At 39.4% G+C, this 22,031-nt stretch overlaps 1 protein-coding gene across 1 annotated transcript in view; it reads left to right on the plus strand.

Moving 5' to 3' along the window:
- The window catches only part of scgn (secretagogin, EF-hand calcium binding protein), a 33,345-nt gene that overhangs the window by 7,249 nt on the left and 4,065 nt on the right, over positions 1 to 22,031 (plus strand). The window contains exons 4-10 of the mRNA XM_056476135.1: positions 5,703 to 5,792; positions 5,870 to 5,926; positions 9,758 to 9,835; positions 14,740 to 14,795; positions 17,171 to 17,216; positions 20,740 to 20,799; positions 20,954 to 21,022. Of these exons, the coding sequence (XP_056332110.1) occupies positions 5,703 to 5,792; positions 5,870 to 5,926; positions 9,758 to 9,835; positions 14,740 to 14,795; positions 17,171 to 17,216; positions 20,740 to 20,799; positions 20,954 to 21,022 (456 nt within the window). The remainder of the gene's footprint in view (positions 1 to 5,702; positions 5,793 to 5,869; positions 5,927 to 9,757; positions 9,836 to 14,739; positions 14,796 to 17,170; positions 17,217 to 20,739; positions 20,800 to 20,953; positions 21,023 to 22,031) is intronic.

Consider the following 22,031-nt stretch of genomic DNA (forward strand, 5'->3'; position numbering starts at 1 on the left):
GGCTCAAAGCTGAGGTTGAACCACAAGACAGGAAACAACTTTTCTGGGGGTGGTATTAAATTTGACCATAATGCGGCCATGCCTTTCATTGGCATGAGTGGCCTTTTGGTAGCGGTGGTGTTGTGGTAATGTGCCCACTCCCCACATTAGCAATAAAATATCAGCAATGGTGTACACATCTATTCATAAGCTTGTCAGTATGCGTTTTCTAATAACTATTGTATAGGTCAAGGCATTTTGTGTTATATTAATATTGTTCAGAGCTCTGTCATCTATAATTTAGATACAGTTTATGTTGTTGTAGCAGTATGATGTTTGTTTTAAGCAGTGTGTGAATTATACATTAGCCGCGTTTCCACTATCGCGCCTAAAGCGAGCGAGCCAGGGCGAGCCAAGGCCAGTCGCGTTTCCACTATCACTTCCGGGGCGTAATCGGGCCAAAGCGGGGCTTCCTTGGGGCCAGCGTCCGGCCTTTTTTGGCCCGCTGAATACCTTGGGCCAAGGAGGGCCAACTGGGGCTTCGGGGCGGGGTTACGTACAAAGGCGGAGTTTTCCTGTGAGGTAAAAAGGAGACAAGATGCTTTCTTCCCTTACATTTGTTTTGCTATCGCGCTTGATCAACTCACTAAGAAGAAGAAAAAATGGATAGCAGACAGTACTGGTCAGTTGAGGACACCAAATGCCGCCGAACTGGAATGTCCTTATCCAGGGATCGCTGTCTGGCCTTACACCAACAGACCACAAACAGTAAAAAAGCAATCACTTCGGTGTTCTCCATCTTCCAGCTCTCGTAGTGATGCCAGGTTGTGTTTGTGGTTATAATTTGAGTTTTTTGTTCCCGCTGAAGTGGGCGGGTTGTGTGACGGGTTGTGTGACGTTTGATTCGGGGGACGTTCTGGGGGCGGTGTTTGCGTGACGCGCTGCGAGCAACTAGCCCGACAGTGGAAACGCGACATGATTTCGGCCTCATTTCTCAACCTCCCGGGCTATTGGCCCGGCCTGGCCCGATTAAAGCCCTGGCTCGCACTGGCCCGATAGTGGAAATGCGGCTAATGACTACTACTGATTATATTTCAGTAGCCTAGTTTGTGCAATACATATTACATAATAAATATCCATGCTTTTGAACGAGGACTGACTTGCATCCCCGCACCAATAAATGGACGATCATAAAAGATCGCACTTATTGTTTAGTATACACTCTCAGAAATAAACGTATAGGAGGTGTTACTGGGGCAGTACCTTTTCAAAAGATACATATTTGTGCCTGAAGGGTCCATAATAGTATCTCAAAGATACTTTTAAGGTACATTTAGGCACTAAAATGCACCTTTGAGGTACCACTGTGGAGTCTTTGGGTAAAAATATGTATCTTTTGAAAAGGTACTGCCCCAGTGACAGCTCCTGTACTTTTATTTCTGAGTGTATAACCTCCATGAGTGGGTATAGGCGTCTATTAAAATACATTACTGTAGTTTAATTTGACTTCACTATTTAGGCTATTTTAAGCAATATGTTAGAAACAAGACAAAAACTAGAGTGAGAAAGTAAGAAAAGCATTTTTTTAAGTGTGTTTAGAAACAAACACCTAATTTACTGTATATTAGCTTATTATTTGTATTATTATTTCACATACAGATCAATCCAAACTCTTCTAGTCCACCCACACATCTAGTTTTAACATCCTTCAGGGGGATTCAAGCATTGATTAGAGGGGTCAAATCCAACCAAACCCCCTGTAATTCATTTAGACACTGATTTTAAGCCATGGTAAAAGTTTACACTTACCATATATTTACTTGGGAGTATTATATTCATTCATGTGATCGCGCTCTCTCTGTATATTAGATGCCCATTTGGCTGGCGCCAGCTCTGCTTGTCCTTTTTTGTTATGTCACCTGTCACACTGTTTTCACATGTGCTTCAAACACCGGCGCCCACTTAAAAGTTTCCATAGTGTCAACATCCATGACACACATGCTCATTTCCAACTCTGCAAACATACATAACCAGAGACAGTTGTATTTCCCTGTAACATTGATTTTACTTCTGTGATTTGTGACTGAATCTCTTTAATCAGGTTATCAATAACAATTACTTTTATTGGTCCTCCTTTCCTGTGTTTCTCTCAGCAACTCAAAGCAATCTGTTATGTGATGAACGATGACAGCAGAGTTGAGGATCCAAATGTAGGTTTATTCAAGAGAGTTGTCATAAAAACAATAGTCAGAACAGAAGCAAACGGGTATATGCAGGGAAATCCAGAGCGTAGTCATAAACAGGTGAATGGTCAGTTCCGGCGGCAAGCAACGTAAACAAACAGACAAAGCAAGGGTCAAACAAGGCAAGGCAAGGAAACATGTCATAAAATTCACCAAACAGTTTACAAGATGTTTGTGTGTGTGCTGTCTATATAGTCATTGAATCAGTCCATGAATAGCTTCAGCTGTGTGTGTGTGTTTGCAATCAGCGGAAAACAGGAACAGGTGTGTGCGAGGTGCGTGCTGGGAGTTGTAGTTCTTTAATGTGGTGTGTGTAGTTCTCAAGTGATCCGCAAGGATTAGATCGCTGGAGATTGTGACACAAACTCTGCTTATGTAGCGCACTATACTATTAGAAATTAGGGCAGGACGATATTGCAATCTGACATTGTGATATTTAGTTTTTCTACGATTAAATTTTGTGATATGAAAAACAACTCTAATTGGAAAGTGTTCTTTAATTCAGATTGAGTGCGACAGGGGATTGAATCATGCATGAATATAATAGACAAATTACAAGCAACATTGCTTTATGTTTTTGTCAAACAGTATTCAGGTATAGAAGTTGAATATACAAATATAAAATAACACTGCATCGTCTTCGTTGTAAAAATAATAAAATGTGTCTTTATTATAGTTAAAAATGGTACAGTTTCTTGTGCCTGGATGCTTTAAAATAGCTAGTTCAGGTGTGTTTGATTAGAGTTGGAGCTAAACTCTGCAGGACACCGGCCCTCCAGGACTGAGTTTGGACACCCCTGTTTTAAACTCTTATGAAATGTTCAAATGAAATGTTCAAACCGTCACGCAGATAATAAACGTTTTCTCCATTATGGTTATATTCAAAAATCAAAAAAATAAAAACTATGGCTCCTGGTCAACTATAATTTCAACTCAACATTGCATGTTCTGTGATGTGACTATTACAGATGCGCGCAATTGTGATATCGATTATGAAACGATACATTGTCCAGCCCTATTAGAAATAAGTATAATATTCATTGCAACATAGACTCATTCTAAAAATGTAGCCCTATATACATTTCTGGAGAACGCGAATTATGTAGCCAGAGATACGTATGGCTGCATTTTGTCTTTAAAACAAACGCTATGGGGCGGTGTGATGCAGTTCCTTTTTGTGCTTACAAGCTGACCGCTTACCTCCGTATGGACAGCTTTTCCGCTGTTAGCAGTTTGTCCAGTAGCTTGCCATGTACGTTGGCGGATTTTGGAAGCAGAGAAGAGCTGACCGTGATGACAGGGTTCGAGTCTGGCGAAAAACGGTTCCAGAAAGCGGTTAAGACAAAAACAAAAGCCAATAAAATAAACAAGTAAATAAAAGGGTGAGAAAATCTGAAAATGTGGTAAAAATCAGGCAAGGGCTTTTCTTTTTCTGGATTGTTTTTGCAAACACAATCGGTTGGGTTTAGGGAAGTGGGTGTGTGGGTCAATCGGTGCTTTTTAAAACACTATCGGTTGGGTTTAGGGAAGTGGGTGGATGGGGTAATCAGCCAGTAAGTCAGTCGACAGTGGCCTCTGGTGATCTGATCTGAAAAAGCGTACATAGCGGCCTCTTGGGGATTTACGAAAACAAAAACTATAAAAAAACGTACCTCCTGGGACAGGGGTGGGCAAACTCGGTCCTGGAGGGCCGGTTAGCTCCAACACTAATCAAACACACCTGAACAAGCTAATCAGTATCTGCAAGATCACTAGAAATCTATAAGCAGGTGTGTTTGATTAGAGTTGGAGCTAAACTGTGCAGGACACCCCTGTCCTGGGACATATTTGGCACTCTCCAGAAATGTATATAGGGCCACGTTTTCAGTATTCGTTCCAACTCTCACTTTCACTGCTTGGTAACTTAGTTAGGAGCTTCACTTCTAATGACTGCTAAACACAACATAGAAAACAATGATATACACAAACTAGATGATTTAGACAACAGAAGGATGTAAAACACAATCACAATATTTGTTGGTTACTTGGCTCTGGTGTTTGCAGTCAATATAAGAGTAAGAGACATGTTTTTAGCAGAACATTTGAATTTTATAAGATGAGCAACAACCTATAGTGGAATATGACCACTGCAGCAGCCTAACACAAGGCTAAAGACAAGACATGACAGTGAACAAGGAGATCATCAGAACTTATGATAGAGAACCCGAAGACAGACAACACAGGAAATGCGACGTAACCACACATGACCCACATGCGCATTCATGACACGCAACATCTTCAACCAGCGCATGCTTAGTAGAAATATTGTTAAAGGATTACATCACCCAAAAATGTTTTTAAAAATTCAGTTTCAACCCCCTGAGACCTTCAGTTATATTCAAACCGACATGGTGGCTCAGTGGTTAGCACTGTCGCCTCACAGCAAGAAGGTCGCTGATTCGAGTCCCGGCTGGGTCAGTAGGCATTTCCGTATGGAGTTTGTATGTTCTTCCCGTGTTCGCATGGGTTTCCTCCAGGTGCTCCGGTTTCCCCCACAGTCCAAAGACATGCGCTAGTCAGGTGTATTGAATAAACTAAATTGGCCGTAGTGTATGTTTGTGAATGCGAGAGTGTATGGGTGTTTCCCAGTACTGGGTTGCAGCTGGAAGGGCATCCGCTGTGTAAAACATATGCTGGATAATTTGGCAGTTCATTCCGCTAGGACTAAGCCGAAGGAAAATTAATGAATGAGTGAATGAATGAACAGAAAACAATAACACAGACTACAGGTTGAGCGCCCCCTGCTGGCCTCACGAACACCACTTCCAACAGCAACCTAGTTTTCTCATGTGGTCTCCCATCCAGGTACTGACCAGGCTCAGCCCTGCTTTGCTTTAGCAAGTAACCGGTCTTGGGCTGCAGGCTGATAAAGTACCAACATCAGTTTTACATTTTAAACACATAGGCGAAGTAGAAGGGGTAAAATGTTGTCTGCAGTTAGGAGAGATATGGAGTCTATTTATTATTTTATATTGTATTTCTCTTATACGTGTACAGATATTTCCTCAGCATTAGACTAAATATCACCCCATGTTTCCTCATCAATATTAATATCTAACTCTTCCTCCCATTTTGGTTTTAATTCTCTGCATATCAGGAGAAGGGATTGAACATACAGACCCATAAAATCTACCCACAGGCATCTTTCCTGATGATAAAAATCACCTCTCAATAGAAGATAGCTCACAATTTTTATTACATCACTTCTTTTTTTGATCAACTTTAAAGAAACCAGAAATAAATGCGTTCTATCATTGTTTTGATTGTTAAAAGTACCAAATTTCAGCTTATGGATCAGCAGAAATATTGATATCTGCCTTGCATTGAGGAAGCAATTCATTTTTGGAGACAGAGTTGAATTCACTATTATAAACCCTTTAATTAGCTGGTACTAAACAATAAACCAATATTGTTTTGTGTGTGTGTCTGTGTGTGTACTAGCTGGCCAATATGATCCTGCCGCAGGAAGAGAACTTCCTTCTGATCTTTCGCAGAGAGGCTCCATTAGATAACAGTGTGGAGTTCATGAAGGTAAACTTGCACTTCACATAATCACGTTCTTCACAATTCCTGTTTGAATCTTAACGTTTTCACATTGCCCATGACAGATCTGGAGGAAATATGATGCTGACAGCAGCGGTTACATCTCAGCTATGGAGCTCAAGGTAAATGTGCACACACAGTTTCTGGGAAGATGAAAACTACCAGTTGCGTTAATGTACAGTATTATAATCAACACAGACATGCAGTATATAAAATGGACAAAGTAAAGGAGGAAGACCTATGTTGACTCCTCAAACCCAAAGACCTAAAAGCACTTTTGTGACCTTAGACCATAAAACCAGACTTTTTTAAGATTTGAAAAGTTGAATAAAACAGTTTTCCATTGATAAAGTGTCGCCACTGGCTTGCTGGATCTGTAGAGCTGCGCATCGATGGATTTGCTCTTCAGTGTTTGGACTCTCAGTTGTGATTATTAATCCACACTGAACTGAGCTAAACTGAACTGAACTTAAACACTGAAAACTGAACTGACACCGTTTCAATTTACTATCTATTACTACACTATTCAATTTGTCTTCTATGTGAAGCTGCTTTGACACAATCTACATTGTAAAAGCGCTACAGAAATAAAGGTGAATTGAATTGAATTGAATAGAATAAATGTATATTTTGTTAAGATAGGACAACACTTGACTAACCCAGGCTCATTCTGAAAACGTAGTCCTGTGGACGTTTCTGGAGACTGCGAAATACGTAGTTTTTTAAGTGAACGCTGCGGGGCGGTGTGACGCTGTTCCTTTCGGCGCTTGCCGGCCGGCCACTCGCCTCCGTGTGGAGGGCTATCCCAGTTTGTCTGGTTAGCTCTTCGTGTACTTTGGCGGACTCCAGGCGCAGAGAGGGGCCGACCACAACGACGACCGGGTTCGAGTCGGGGGAAGAGCGGTTCCAGAAATCAGGTAAGAAAACAAAAACAAAATCCAAAAAATGAAGCGAACAAGTTCATCACGGGGTGAGAATGTGGTCAAAATCCGAAAACGTGGTTAAAATCAGACGAGGGCTTTTCTTTTTCTGGACGGCTTTTGTGAATCGTCGTTGGTTGGGTTTAGGGAAGGTGGAGGAAGGGTCAGCCGATTGGCCGGTCGCACGGTCAATCATTCTGTCATCCAGGCAGACAGGCGGAAGGTCGTTCGACAGCGGCCTCTAGCGGGTTTACACGAGAACGGCGCAGGAAAAAAAACGCACAGCTGCCTCTCGCGGATTCGCGAAAACAACAACTGCAAAAATACGTACCTCCCAGGACATATTTCGTGGTCTCCAGAAATGTCCACGGGACTACGTTCTCAGAATGAGCCTGGGTTGGAAAAATCTAAATACTGATAAAATCACTGTTAAAGTCTTCACTTTTAGGGCCCTATCATATACCCGGCGCAATAAGGTGCAAGACGTGTACATATGGTGTGATTTGCTGCTATTTTCAGACCGGTGCAACCCTAATTTTCATGTTTTGAGCCACATTTTTTAAATAGCAAATATATTTGTGCCACTTGGGGCACAGGTAGGGGTTACCACTTTTAATACAAAAAAATAAGGGATGCATACTGCAGTGGGGGCCACATCCCCAATCACAGGCCCTATAGCATGCCAGTGGTGGTAAATCGCAACTTAAAATATGTTTCCAGGAAAGTATGAAAACTTGGACATTAAAATAAACTGTCTTTTATTGAAATCTGCGTAAACAGATGCAGTCAGTCTTTCTTTTTTACAACTCTGCAGCACTGATTAGCTGAGGTTATGTTTAATAGTGTGGTACACCTGAGTTAACTCAGCTTCTGTAGCCTAGAGGAGAAGAGAACATACTAATGAACCTAATTTTAAAGGGTGGTATTGATAACAGATTTTGGCTAAAATATTTGTCATTATTTGCATTATTTACCTATCCAAACATGGAAACGGCACATACATAAACTAGCTACAAACATTAGCTAGTAAAGTTTTCAACTAGCCTATTTCTAATTAAAAAATATGGAAAGTTCCAATTTATAAATTTATTTTCTTTACATGGGCATTATGTTGTTTATTAATGTATTAATGTAATGTTTCATGTAATAAATTAAGGCTTATGTGTCTGACTTAACTTTAACAAACAAATCATAATATTGCATTGGAATGTGATCCACCTACATTGTGTACAGAATTATAATTTGTGACCCAGTGTGTGAAGACCAGGCCAAATCTAATTCTGAGATAAAGTTTGACTGTAGCCATTTATTTCACTGTGATTCAGTTGTTGACATGCTTTTACTCAGTTAATATTAAATACATATATTTTTATTATTTTCACAGACTGTTAATTTCATGTAGAAACCAGTAAATTACAAGAAAAAAAAACTCCAGCTAGATATTCACAGACTGGCTCACATTTTTAGCCTTATTTATCAATTAACCTAAATATTGTTGATAATGATTACACTGTCATTACCATGTCTGCTTCGGAAGAGACTTTGGGTACGAAGATCTGTCTGACTGTGCTTTGATTTTTGTGAGCTGTCATTGCTGGAATGTGCTCTCCGAAGGCATGATTATTACTTTAATTACTACTTTAAAAAAATGATAAAAAATATGGGACAAAACCTGTCCCGTACTAATTCAAAACGGGACGCGCAATTTTTTTTTTTAAATACAGGACGATTCTGTATTTTAAGGGACGGGTGACTACCCTAGGCACAGAGCATCCTTCCATCCTTAAAACAGCAAAAGCGGATTCAGACACATGGGCGACGCAGTGGCGTAGTAGGTAGTGCTGTCACCTCCCAGCAAGAAGGTCGCTGGTTCAAGCCTCGGCTGGGTCAGTTGGCGTTTCTGTGTGGAGTTTGCATGCTCTCTCTGCATTCGCATGGTTTTGCTCCGGTTTCCCCCACAGTCCAAAGACATGTGGTATAGGTGAATTGGGTAAGCTAAATTGTCCGTAGTGTGTGTAGATGTTTCCCAGAGATGGGTTGCAGCTGGAAGGGCATCCGCTGCGTAAAACCTGGTGGGTCATTCTGCTGTGGTGACCCCAGATTAATAAAGGGACTAAGCTGACAAGAAAATGAATGAATGAATGATTCAGACATGCCCTTAATGCTTTTGCGCCATGCGTTTTAGACTTTGCGCCAAGATCCTTAAAACTGAGCCCTTAATGTCTTAATTAAGTAATTAACAATGCACATTCCTAATCAAAAGTTGAGTTTTAATAATTTACAGTAGCAAATTTACAAAATATATTCATGGAACATGATGTCTACTTAATTTTGTAATAGTTTTTGGCACAAAAGAAAAATATACAATTTTAAACAAATCAATGTATTTGTTGGCTATACCCAATATTTTAAAGCCATTACTAATGTTAAATGACAAATCTAAACTACTTCAATAATTTGAAGTTTAATTATAATTCATAAAATATCAATAAATTATTAGCAAAAAAATACAATTTAGATGCACAGGGACTGAGATTGGCTTTTTTGCATCACATACTGTATATGCTACTTTACTGAAAGCTCCAATTTGGGTTTGTGATCTCTAATCCAAAATAAAATTAGCTCCAGAGCAGAATAACTGTGTATCGTAAGATACGATGGTAATAAAACCCAATTAAAACCAACGCACCTTCTTGAGCCTGAAAACTTAGAGTTTGTTCAAACTAAACGCAAACTTACCTGGGTAAAAACCAAATTCGTGCAAGTTGTGCGGTCCAGGGTCACATTAAACATAATAATGAAATCAACAGGTTTACTAAGCATTTAATTTATTTGAGGACACTTTTTTCAATGTACAGTACAAACCTTTTATAGTATGCATAGGGAGAATATTTGACTTGAAAAGCAACTTAAAGGATATACAGTACAGTAGAATTTACATAATAGTTTAATAAACAAATAAATAAATGATCTAACCTGTGCCTTCTTTCACCTTGGTCATAAAGCTAAAAAAGTGTTTGTGTTTCCTGGCAGAATTTCTTGAAGGACCTGTTTCAGCAGCACAAAAAGAAGATTCCTCCTAGTAAATTGGAGGAGTACACAGATGCCATGGTAACACTGCTGCTGTTAATTCTGCACTATTTATTATATTATAATATATCAGTTGTATAAATGTAATCTCTCAGCTATCCATTTCAAACTAATTTAGTCAAATCCATGGTTGTGCGGTGCTTTTTATCATATTTTTTGTGGTTTAAAGTATATGATTTCTACATGTGAAAAGTTTGTTTGTTGATTGCATCTTGCTCGAAGTAAATCCAATGTCCTTATTTTATAGTCTTACTTTGGTCCACATCAAAATAAAAGAACAATAATAGCTTATTGAGACTAAAGAATGCCCATTAAATATACCCAAGACAAATAAAACTACGTAGTTCATAGATGATCATTAGAGCCAGTGGTAGATTGCAGAATAACTGGCTGAGGTAAGGCTGCTCTTGTTAGGTTCATGAGTGTTGAGCAGCCACTGTCATCCTAGTGCTCAAATCTCAAAACACATTTTCCAATCAGTGCATCAATAACTATATCCTCACCTAAAAAATACAACCTACAAAAGCACAATAACACTCGCTCTGACTGTGCGTTCACACCGAAAGCGGTGAGAGTGTCCAAGGTTGCTCTGGCCGCCCTGGCGACAACACTGTCTGCCTTCAGCTCCGGCGGCGAGAGCATCAAAATTCGCTACATTGACCTTGTATTTAAAGGAGCTGTTGCAGCATATCAGTTACATTCCTGCATAAAACATGCTTTCTAGCGTGAAAATGTTGCGCACTTCTTATCAAATTTACTTAACAATGGAAGATCAAGTTGCATGTGGTGTGGCTTTGCTCCACTTAATTATCCAATGTGTCCATATGTCTGAAATATCCTGAAGCAGCAATACTGTTTTGTATTGTTGCATGAGATTCCTGCGTTTTTAAAGATAAATATATATATATATATATATATATATATATATATATATATATATATATATATATATATATATATATATATATATATATATATATAACATTAATGCACATCAGTAACTCGCCAGTAACTTATTTAATGCATGTTCTTGTGAAAAAACATTGTAAATAATTGAAAATCCGGCGACCGCAATTATCAAACCCCTGGGAACAACTGTGGTCAGAACCAAAGTTCACAGGACTGTGTTCTCTGAACTCCTCTCAAGCGGTGGACTTCATTCTGATTGCTTGCCGCCGAACCACGTCATAGCTCATTACCATAAAGTTGACTTGATTTCAACTCTCCTTGACGCCCACACCGGCGAAGACGTGCCGCGCTGCTTTTCGCCGCCGGCTCTCATTGAAAATGATTGACTTCCGGCTACTTTGACGCTCTCGCCGCTTTCGGTGTGAACGTACAGTGAGAAATGCTGCAAGCAGAGTTAGATGATAGTACAACTGATGTTAAGAAAGACCTCTAAGCCAATTACATTCGAGAACAAGAACAAACTGCATTCTGTTGTGTGTGTATGTGCACAAAAAAATGAGGTTTGCTGTTTGTTCTAACTACTTCAAGAGTTCACACTTAGCTGTTAATTGATAATAAGCAAGTTTGGCATGCTGTCCCGGTAGAGAGCCCTGAGCTCAAAAGGTCCTTGAGCCCTGGGCTCCCAGCCGTTTGCAGGTCGAGAAGCGAGCTTTGAGCTCAGGTAGATCTCGAGAACCCCCCCTTGATAAGAGCTGATGACAGAAAATGATTTCTATAAAGAGATATGCTGCTGGATGAAAGTTTGACGGTAGTGCTAAATTTAGAATGTGGGAGGAAACTTGAGAACCCGGGGGAAACCCACGCGAGCACGGGAAGAAAGTGCTAACTTCACACAGAAACGACAGCCGACCTGTTAAAGGACTAGAACCGGTGATGTTCTAGCTGTGAGGCAACAATGTTATCACTGTTCCATCGTGCTGCCCTATGAAGGGAAAGGTGGAGGAGTTGGGGTGGAAGGGGGGATTCTTCAAATCGAAGATGACTGTAGTGAGAAACCCTGGCTCTTTATAGTGGGTTAGGAATCGTCTGATTGGTGGATCATACATAGTTAATGCAGAACCAGCCGTGTTCAATCATAATCACGTGATCCTCTCAAAATTAGTTTATAAATAAACTTCACTTTTTTTAAATAAGCTGAATCAAGACAATTATGGAGTTTTTTTTGGGACAACTTAAATGTTTTATGTTAAATCCACTTAAATTTGTAAAAAACTAACAAGCAAACTTAATTCCTTCATGTTGTGCCTGCATTTTTTAAAGTGTATACACTGCTGGTTATAAAAACAAGGCTGGGTTCCACACAATCGATTTGTGTTGGAACAACATAAAGGAATTTAGTTAACTTATTCGTTTTTGCAAATTTAAGTGGATTGAACATAAAACAAACAAAAAAAAACTCAAGAATTGTGTTGTTTCTGCTCATTTTAAATAAATAATTTGAACAAACAGCAAACATATGCATATCTAATTGGTTTGGATAAAAGCTTCTGCCAAATGCAGTATAATATAAATATATAGTTCTCAAGTATATAAGTGGCTACATTTACATAAACATCAGTAATCAAATGATTTGCCTTAATCTGAATCAGACAATACTATGATTAAGACATTTACATGAGTAGCTTTTTGAATGTTCCTTGCATGATCCTGTTTTACATGTTACAGCACATAATTTGATTAACGTCATTGCGTCACCGCGCTATCCACATTTCCTCCAGTGTTTTATGTAATTTCAGGTGTTTCATTTTTAATTTGTCCACTTTAACTGCAGTTAGGCACTTTTACTTTCAATCAGGAACATTTCATGCATGCCCCCCGTGAAAACGAGATATTGGATGCGAGTATGAACTGCTGGAAGAGTGTTGTTTTAATATGATACCGCATGCTGAATGGGAAAAAACTCAGCGTTTTGCAACGTATGCGTCTGTAGTCCTTTGTGGTCCTTTACTGACTTGATAGGTGTAGAGAATAGTGTCAAACGGCCGTTTGTGTATAGACTATCTTGTTGCAAAATGCTTCCTATCGCAAAATAGTTTGATTTTTGGTGTTTACATGTCTGTGCTGCACTTCAATAATGTGACTAAAATCGGCATACTCCACATGTCCTAATTCTATTTCTGTTTAGTTTGATTATGATTATAGTCGGATTAAAATAAAAAAGAAATCGCTGTTTACATGGTATACTTTAAATCAGAGGATTGTCTTAATCGTATTAAAGGGCACCTATGGTAAAAAATCTACTTTTCAAGCTTTTTGGGCAGCCATATGTGCATGTATGGTATATAGACTGTCATATTTGGGTGATATAAGCACACCCAGTGCTTTTTTTTTCAATTTAACAGCATAAAAAACGGTGGACCAATTGTAGCGGTTTTCAAATCGACCGCAACTTTACGTAGGAGAGCGTTCCCCCCTCCCACCAATATTGATTGACAGGCGCGTCATCATATCCTCAGTTTGTTGATTCACGTCCGCCATTTTCAGCGTGAGTCGAAGCAATATCACTAAAGGAACACCCTAGCTCTATTTTTAGATGTAAGGCTCATTGGGCTCAACACAAGAGCAATATTCTCCACATTATCGCTCTAATCGGAATTATTGGTTGTATCTTTAGGTAGGTTTGCAAACATGTGTACTTCTCATCGAGTCTACCTTATACTTCAGCCGTTTGCATTTCTCGCAATCCCAGAAGCTCCCTGTGATCTTAACTAGCATGCGTTTTAGAATTCTAAACATAGGTTTCTATCAGGGTACACTCAAGTCGATGGCTGGGCGCCGCGGACCGCTGCAGAAACCTATGTTTAGAATTCAAAAATGCGTGGCGCGATGATTCAGGACACTTCATGTCTCTGCCGCGCTACAGAGTGTCTGGTGTGCCGTGTCACGGCTTCGAGCGGCGCATCCGGTGCTTCAGTCAAAGTTAATTCAGTGTGCGTGGTTATTAATTTCTGTGTACAAGCTCGGCACTTGAAACTAGCACACAGTTGGCTGTAAAACTGTACAAAGACACAAATGATTTTGTACTCTCTGCTTGGTCTGTGTCAGAGTCGTACATGTACGACTGAATGCTAAACCTCTCACTCCAGCTCGTTCTCGCAGTCTGCCTGTCAGACTCTGTTGCAAACGCAGAGCAGGTGAGCTCATGGCCCGCCCCCATGTTATGTTAGCGGGAAGCCGAAACTAATTTACATGTGAAGCAACACACCCATAAATCAGCGAACTGTGGACACGCCCCCAACATGACACTTTAACACATTATAATAAAAAAATCTGAATTGTGTTTTGAACTGAACCTAAACTGGCACACTCAGAAGAACCATAATATTAATATTAAATCATAAAAAAGAGGTAACCTATGTGCCCTTTAAAATCGAATTATTGGTGTCCATGTGAACCTGCTCATTGTAAATATAAAATATATATAAAATATATTGACCTTCAGTCAAACTTCTGTCCATGTTGTCAATTAACAAAGTTACTATCCTCACAAAAGACTCAGTGACTGAAATAAAACAGAATCTAACACTAAACTAAGCATAAACACAGTATGTTGTCTTAGTTAGCATTTCCACATATATATTGGCATGGATAATCACAACGCAGCAGGTTTTGTGAATAAATCCTTCCTCTTAACGTTCTTGTTTGGTCTTCATTAACACATGTTTGCATCTGCTGGTGGTTCTCTTTTCTAATCTGATGCCAATAAACAAAGCAAGATACATTTTAGGTGTCATTAAATTGATGAATGCTACTCCTCACCAAATTCCACACTTGAAATCAGTAGTATCTCTCAGTTAGTGTTTCTAAAAATATTTCCAGGCTACCAATGCTGGTGTGCGTCATTTTTAACTGACTTGAAAAAACACAACCCATGCTGTTGTTTGACTTTATTTGGGTATACTGTTTTTCCTTTTTAAAAAAACATCTCTAATTAACCTTTGTTTCGTGCGTTGCAGATGAAGATTTTTGACAAAAACAAGGATGGCAGATTGGATCTTAATGACTTAGCGAGGTAATGTGTGATAATCACACTTTTATTCTGGATATGGGTTATGATTTACATGAGAAACATGCACGTTTACCTCATTGTGATTTAATCAATGTATTTATAGGACATTTAGACTGTTCATTCATCACAAGCCTTCACAGTCATTATTGGTATTCTCTACCCAATGAATGTACATCGATTGTACATGTGTTACTGCAGTGCTACTGTATGTATTACTGAATGAGTGCAGTTAATAATGTCTATTATGGTTCTGGACACCACAACACATATGGCTGTTCAGACATAGCCCTTGATTAGCTTCTGTATTTTCCATTGGAATTGTGCTGCAGCTGCTTATCGTTAAACCACAAACAGGATTGACATTTCCCGCCATTTTTTGCTTTAGCTCAAGATGCTAACCTCGAACCAGATGCATTGTCCACATGGCATGTCTAAAATAAAATTTGATGTATTTTCAACATATAATAGTTAGAAACTTAGAAATTCACTGACATATCACCATAACAGAATTGACAAATAATGAACCTACGATTGGTGTATCCCAGGGGCGTAGCAAGACATAACGCTCTACTGGGACACAAACTCTATTTATATTTATATAAATAAATAAATAAATAAATGACAGTATTATTGTTATCAAACAATTATTATTCTAGATAAATAACAGAAATTAATCCTAAATGTATAATTGGTGTATCGCAGGGGTGTTGCTAGACATGCTAGCTCTACTGGGGCACAAACTCTATTTCATTCATTCATTTTCTTTTCAGCTTAGTCCCTTTATTAATCTTGGGTCACCACAGCGGAATGAACCGCCAACTTATCCAGCATTTGTTTTTTGCAGCAAATGCCCTTCCAGCTGCAACCTATCACTGGGAAACACATACACACTTATTCACACACACATACACTACGGACAATTTAGCCTACCCAATTCACCTGTACTGCATGTCTTTGGAGAGTGGGGGAAACCCACGCGAACGCAGGGAGAACATGCAAACTCCACACAGAGCCGAGGCTCGAACCAGCGACCTTCTTGCTGTGGGGCGACAGCACTACCTACTGCGCCACTGCGTTATTATTATTATTTTTTATAAATAACAGAAATTAATCCTAAATGTAACTGGAAAACAACATAAAGACACTAGACTGATGCTAAGATCATTTCAGAAATCTTTTGCATGAAAAATAATTTAATTTGAATGAAATTCTATAGACAATTCAATAAATTATCTGTTGTCTTAGACTTGGACACATGGCAGAGAATTAGGTTTATTTAGTCTTTACCTTCCTGACTCGTCATCCCTCCTTTTTACTTTTTACAAAAAATCTATCAGGAGGCCGTAAATTAATCTGAATCTGTTTTACAGATAATTATTGATATTATTTAAAGCATATGTTAAAATTGATGTTATTTTTCGTTAAAGTAACAATAGGAAATAATTCATTTATTTCCTTCGGTGTAGTCTTTATTTCTGAGGTAACCACAGTGGAATGAACTGCCAACTATTCCAGCATATTTTTTACACAGCGGATGCCTTTCCGGCTGCAACCCAGCACTGGGAAACACCCATACACACTCATTCAACCAACCCAGGCTCATTCTGAAAACGTAGTCCCGCGGACGTTTCTGGAGACCGCGAATTATGTAGCCAGAGGTACGTATGGCTGCATTTCATTTTTTAAGCGAGCGCTACGGGGCAGTATGATGCCGTTCCTTTTAACGCTTACCGGCTGACCGCTTACCTTTTTGTGGAGGGCTTTCCCGCTACAACCAGTTTGTCCAGTTAGCTCGTTCTGTACGTCGGCAGACTTGAGACACAGAGAGGAGCTGACCACGACGACCGGCTTCAATAAATAAAGTGAAAAAGTTCATAACAGGGTGAGAATGTGGTAAAATCCGAAAACGTGTTAAAAAAATCAGACGAGGGCTTTTCTTTTTCTGGACGGCTTTTGTAAATTGTTGGTTGGCTTTAGGGAAGTCAGCGGACGGACGGGTCAATCGGTAAAATTGGTTGGCATCAGGGAAGGAGGAGTCAATCACCCAGTCAATCATTCAGCCAGTCGGACAGACGGTCGTTCGACAGCGGCCTCTGGTGGGTCTACGCGAGAACTTCGTGGGCGCGGGCATAAACGGCACTCGCGAGAGACATTTAAGAAGCGAAAAAGCGCACACAGCGGCCTCTCGCAGATTCGCGAAAACAAAAACTGCAAAAATACGTACCTCCCAGGACGTATTTCGCGGCTTCCAGAATTGTCAGAATACAGTTTTTATCCCAAAATGTATTCATGGCTTAAGTCACCCAACTTTACACATCTCAAATAGCTGGTTTGATGGAATATTGACTGATTACAATGTAACTGTATCTCTTCCCCAGAATTCTGGCTCTACAAGAAAACTTCCTGTTGCAGTTCAAAATGGATGTTAGTACTCATTTTATTTTTATTTCCTGTTTGTTACACTCAAAAGTAATAATTTGCTATAAACCAGTGCATGATGCTAAAACTTTACAGTTCTGTTTCACATTTACATTTTACAGTATGTTCTTATGGCCATTACATAAAATGGCTAATAATTGTGTACACTGTAAAAAAAATGCTGGGTTACACACAATTCCTTCATGTTGTCCCAACACAAATCAATTAAGTTAAATTAATTGTTTTTACAAATTTAAGTGGATTGAACATAAAATTACGTTGTCCTGCAAAAAAAACTTAAGAATTGTGTTGTTTCAGCTTATTTTAAATAAGTAGTTTGAAAATCAATAATCTTCAATAATCATTTTTTTGAGTCGACTTTTCCTTAAAATGATATTTCACCCACCTTTACTCACACTCAAGAGGTTCCTAATCTTTAAAAGTTAAGCTTTTTTTCTGTTGAACACAACCTTTTAGAAACCAGTAGCCACTTACACCCTTAATAGAAAAATAAAATACTAGTCAATGGCAATTTTTTTAAAACATCTTCATTTGTGTTGAACTCAGATCGGCTTGAAACAATTGCAGGTGTGAGTAAATTCTGACAAAAGTTTAATTTTTGAGGGGGTCAACTCTTTTTTTTTAACCCCTGTAGCTACCTATTGTAACCCAGTACTTTCTTATACTAGGGCGCTTTCACACCTGTAGTACATTTCCTTTGGTCCGGATCAAGATTAAAAAGTATACATTGCAGTGTTGGGGAAAGTTACTTTAGAAAGTAATGCATAACGATATTAAGTTACTCCCCAAAAAAGTAACCAGTTGCATTACTTTTTGTTGTTAGTAATGTGTAGGCCCACACGGAATCTGTGCGCGCAGAATTCTGCAGATTTTCACAGATTTTTAGCCCATCATTAAGTATGTTTATTTACTTGAATAAATGTGTGTACATTTATATTTATTCAGTTTTTAAATTAATTTCAGTATAATTATTGACTAAAATGAAAATGTTCATATAATTTATTGACAATACAGTTTGTCTTCTTACTCATTACTTGCTCCGAAATTGTATACTTCCATACTATATAGTACGTTAAATACAGTGTGCGAGCCGAGTTGTATGTCCGAATTCATATTATTCGAAAAACATAAGCAAGAAGTACCTGAATGACCTAGAGCTTTTGGCGAGAGTCTGATGTACGCTATGCTATGCCATGATGCCCCGCAAGAGAATTCATGAATGAAAGTGAAGCGACTAGGGTAGGTCACGTGATCATGACAAAATGGTGGATGTAGTACGTTCGAGTTCCATTCATACTGCTCACGTTCATACTGAACAGAACGTACTTTTCTAATGGCCGAGTAGCACATTCAAATTCAAGTGCAGTACCTAGTAGTAGGCAATTTTGGACACAGTCCATCGTAGCTTTATATTCAGTCATTTTGGTTTAGTTTCACACCAGACAGACTGCTCGGGACCGAACCAGTTGAAACAAACCAAAAAAACAGTCAAGTCATTGGCTGGATGCATTTCCTGAAATGAATGTTGATTGATCAGAATTAAACTCATTTCCACAGCACTCGGAAGTAAACAAAGAGCGGAGCAAAAGGCAGCAGGCAGTATAGACCTCGGCTGCATCTGAAACCGCCTACTACTCACTAGGTACTGCAATGGAATTTAAATGTACTACTCGACTGTTAGAAAAGTGCGTTCTATACAGTATGAATGTGAGTAGTATGAATGGAATTCATACGTACTACATCCGCCATTTTGTCATGATCACGTGACCTACCTGCGTCAGTTGCGTCGATTTACTCCCATTCATGAATTCTATCACGAGCTTCATGTGATAGATTTCACGCGACTGCCATTTTTAAAAGCGAAATCGAGGCTGTGGTGGGAAGAAACCCGGAAGTATCGTTGGGAGTTACATTAGAACGTTGTGTACTTGGCTGTATATCTTATCAGCGAATAGAAAGAGACACAAATTTATCATTTCACCGCCTTCTGAATGACCCGAAGGTCCGTTCTGAATGAATGGTGAAAATAAAAAGGGACATCAGAGCTCATTTTCAGCTAAGTTAAGGGAAATGGCACTAGTTAGCTAACGTTTTCTTTCCCAAACACACGTTTTAGATGCCATTTATCAAATTTAATGAACTGATTCTTTCACTATATTAGACTTGTCACGTTACTGAATTAAAAGAAAATTTGTCAATTTCTAACATTTAAAGCACTGTTGATGGCTTTCTTAAAACAGCGCTGATTTACCACTGTGTTCACGTGCTCAACAGATATGCTTGTGATTGGCCGAGAAGGTCATCAGTTCACCCTCCGCTGTTTACTGAGCACAAACACAGCCGAGCGATCTGCTTGATGACTCTACTGATCCTTATGGCTGTTTCGCGCTTGCGCTCCAGTCTCCGTGTATCTGTGTTTGCACTGGGTGAAGAGCGGTAAACTGAGTGCAAACACAAGATACATGGAGACTGGATCGCGAAGCAGCCGTGAAGATCAGTCGAGTCATCCGCGCTCAGCGGCGCTTCAATTTTAACTTAGCGGGAATTAGACTGTTTTAAAACTTCAGTACCGGGACAACACGAGGGTGTGCTACAGAGGACTGCAGTGTTTATCGCTCACCAAGTTACATAGGCTGAAGCAGGGAAGCGTCCCCTCTGTTTACCTGCTGCCATGAACTGAAGCCTAGGAGGACACTTGAGCATATTACTCTCACAGAGCTTGTGATGTTGTTTGATGCTAAATTGCTTTTAATTGTTTAAATTAAACGTACTGACTGATATTAAAGTGATGTTTACACCATATCTGTATTTTGAAATCTCGGCAACAGCTGGAGGTTTGTAGTCCACAGCATGTCACTGCAATTTTTACAGTACTGGTCCTATACTTCCGCGTTTCTTCCCACCACAGCCTCGCTTTGGTTCTTTAAAATGGCGGCCGCGTGTAATAAGCGTATAGGGTAGCGTGCGTCAGATGTTCACTTCAGAATCTCGCCAAAAGTAGTAGGTCATCTGGGTACTTCTCACATCCTATTATTCGAATTCTATGAATTCGGACATACTGTTTTAGTGTATTATATCGTATGGTAGTATGCGATTTTGGACGCAGCTCTCCTCGCAACTTCACGTTTGTCTGCAACCTACCATAATTGCTCAAATCTTTCTCATACCAGAATGCATATTGCAGCTGACTACGGCAGCTGGTTTAGTCCAAAAAAAGTGAAGTACTTTTTGCATTCAAGTCAATTCAAGGTCAGTTCTCATTCTCACCACAAATTAACCGCTCCAGGGTTTGTTTAAACTCGTATCGAGACCACCTCTTCTTGGTCTTGGTATACTTGTTTGGTGTGCAAACGATTGCACCACAAAGGCTAATGAACTCTGGCATGTTTTAAAAGAACTAAATAAGGCAGGTGTGAAAGCACCCTAAGCATACACACTGCAAAATAAAGTGACACCTCTTTTTAAAAAAAAATAAAATCAAGTGACTCTGTTTCCTGCTCTACTCAAGGCCAGCAGTCAAGTGGAAAGAAAGAGAGACTTCGAGAAGATCTTTGCACACTACGATGTTGTAAGAGTTGATTTTAACCTTCAGTTCACTGTATATCACTCTGTGGATGCATTAGCTCATTAGCAGTGTGTTTTGTTTGTTGTTGGCCAAGTTAGCTGATGCATTAGATATTGATCATGATGCTCTGTCCATTTATGTCCGGCTCTCATTCTAGAGTAGGACTGGAGCACTTGAAGGACCAGAGGTGGACGGCTTTGTCAAAGACATGATGGAACTTGTCAGGGTAAGCGGCGTTGTACAAAGCTCCCTATAGAGAGGCAAAATCACATTATACTGTCATCAAGTTTTTAACAAGCTTCATTCAACCTAATTTTCTGCGACTGTTTTAGGATTTCAGATTAATTTCTTTATGGGGCACATGACTAGCAATAACAAATAGCAGTAAAAGTACTACTTGCTCCAGAAAAAAGAGTGACAACATAAAAATCAATGGAAGTGAATGAGACCAAGTCTCGAGACCTTTAGTTTCCAGAGGCTCTGCCCACTCTTTTCTGAAGAAAGATAAGGTCAATAAGAAAACGATGCTTTATATGAAAATGATTAATAATAGTGTTATATTGGTTGTTAATTGATTTCATTTGTTAAATCCTTAACTGTAAGTATTTAACATCACCTTATAGCTTATTTTTTGTATAGGCTACTCTGAAATAATATGGCATGTTGCATGATTGCATGAGCGTGTGCTATGACTTCAAGTGTTCAGACTTAATTTTTATTTTCAGTATCAGTTAAAAAAAATTGATTGGTGATCAGCTGAACCTGTGTGGTGTGTACACTGACCGGCCACTTTATTAGGTACACCTGTCCAACTGCTCGTTAATGCAAATTTCGAATCAGCCAATCACATGGCTGCAACTCAATGCATTTAGGCATGTAGACATGATCAAGACGATCTGCTGGAGTTCAAACCGAGCATCAGAATGAGGAAGAAAGGGGATTTAAGTGACTTTGAACGTGGCATGGTTGTTGGTGCCAGACGGGCTGCTCTGAGTATTTCAGAAACTGCTGATCTACTGGGATTTTCACGCACAACCATCTCGAGGGTTTACAGAGAATGGTCCGAAAAAGAGAAAATATCCAGTGAGCGGCAGTTCTGTGGGTGCAAATGCCTTGTTGATGTCAGAGGAGAATGGCCAGACTGGTTCCAGCTGAAAGAAAGACAACAGTAACTCAAATGACCACTCGCTACAACCGAGGGATGCAGAAGAGCATCTCTGAACGCACAACACGTC

Source organism: Danio aesculapii, chromosome 16, assembly GCF_903798145.1.
Source record: "Danio aesculapii chromosome 16, fDanAes4.1, whole genome shotgun sequence".
Lineage (NCBI taxonomy): Eukaryota > Metazoa > Chordata > Actinopteri > Cypriniformes > Danionidae > Danio > Danio aesculapii.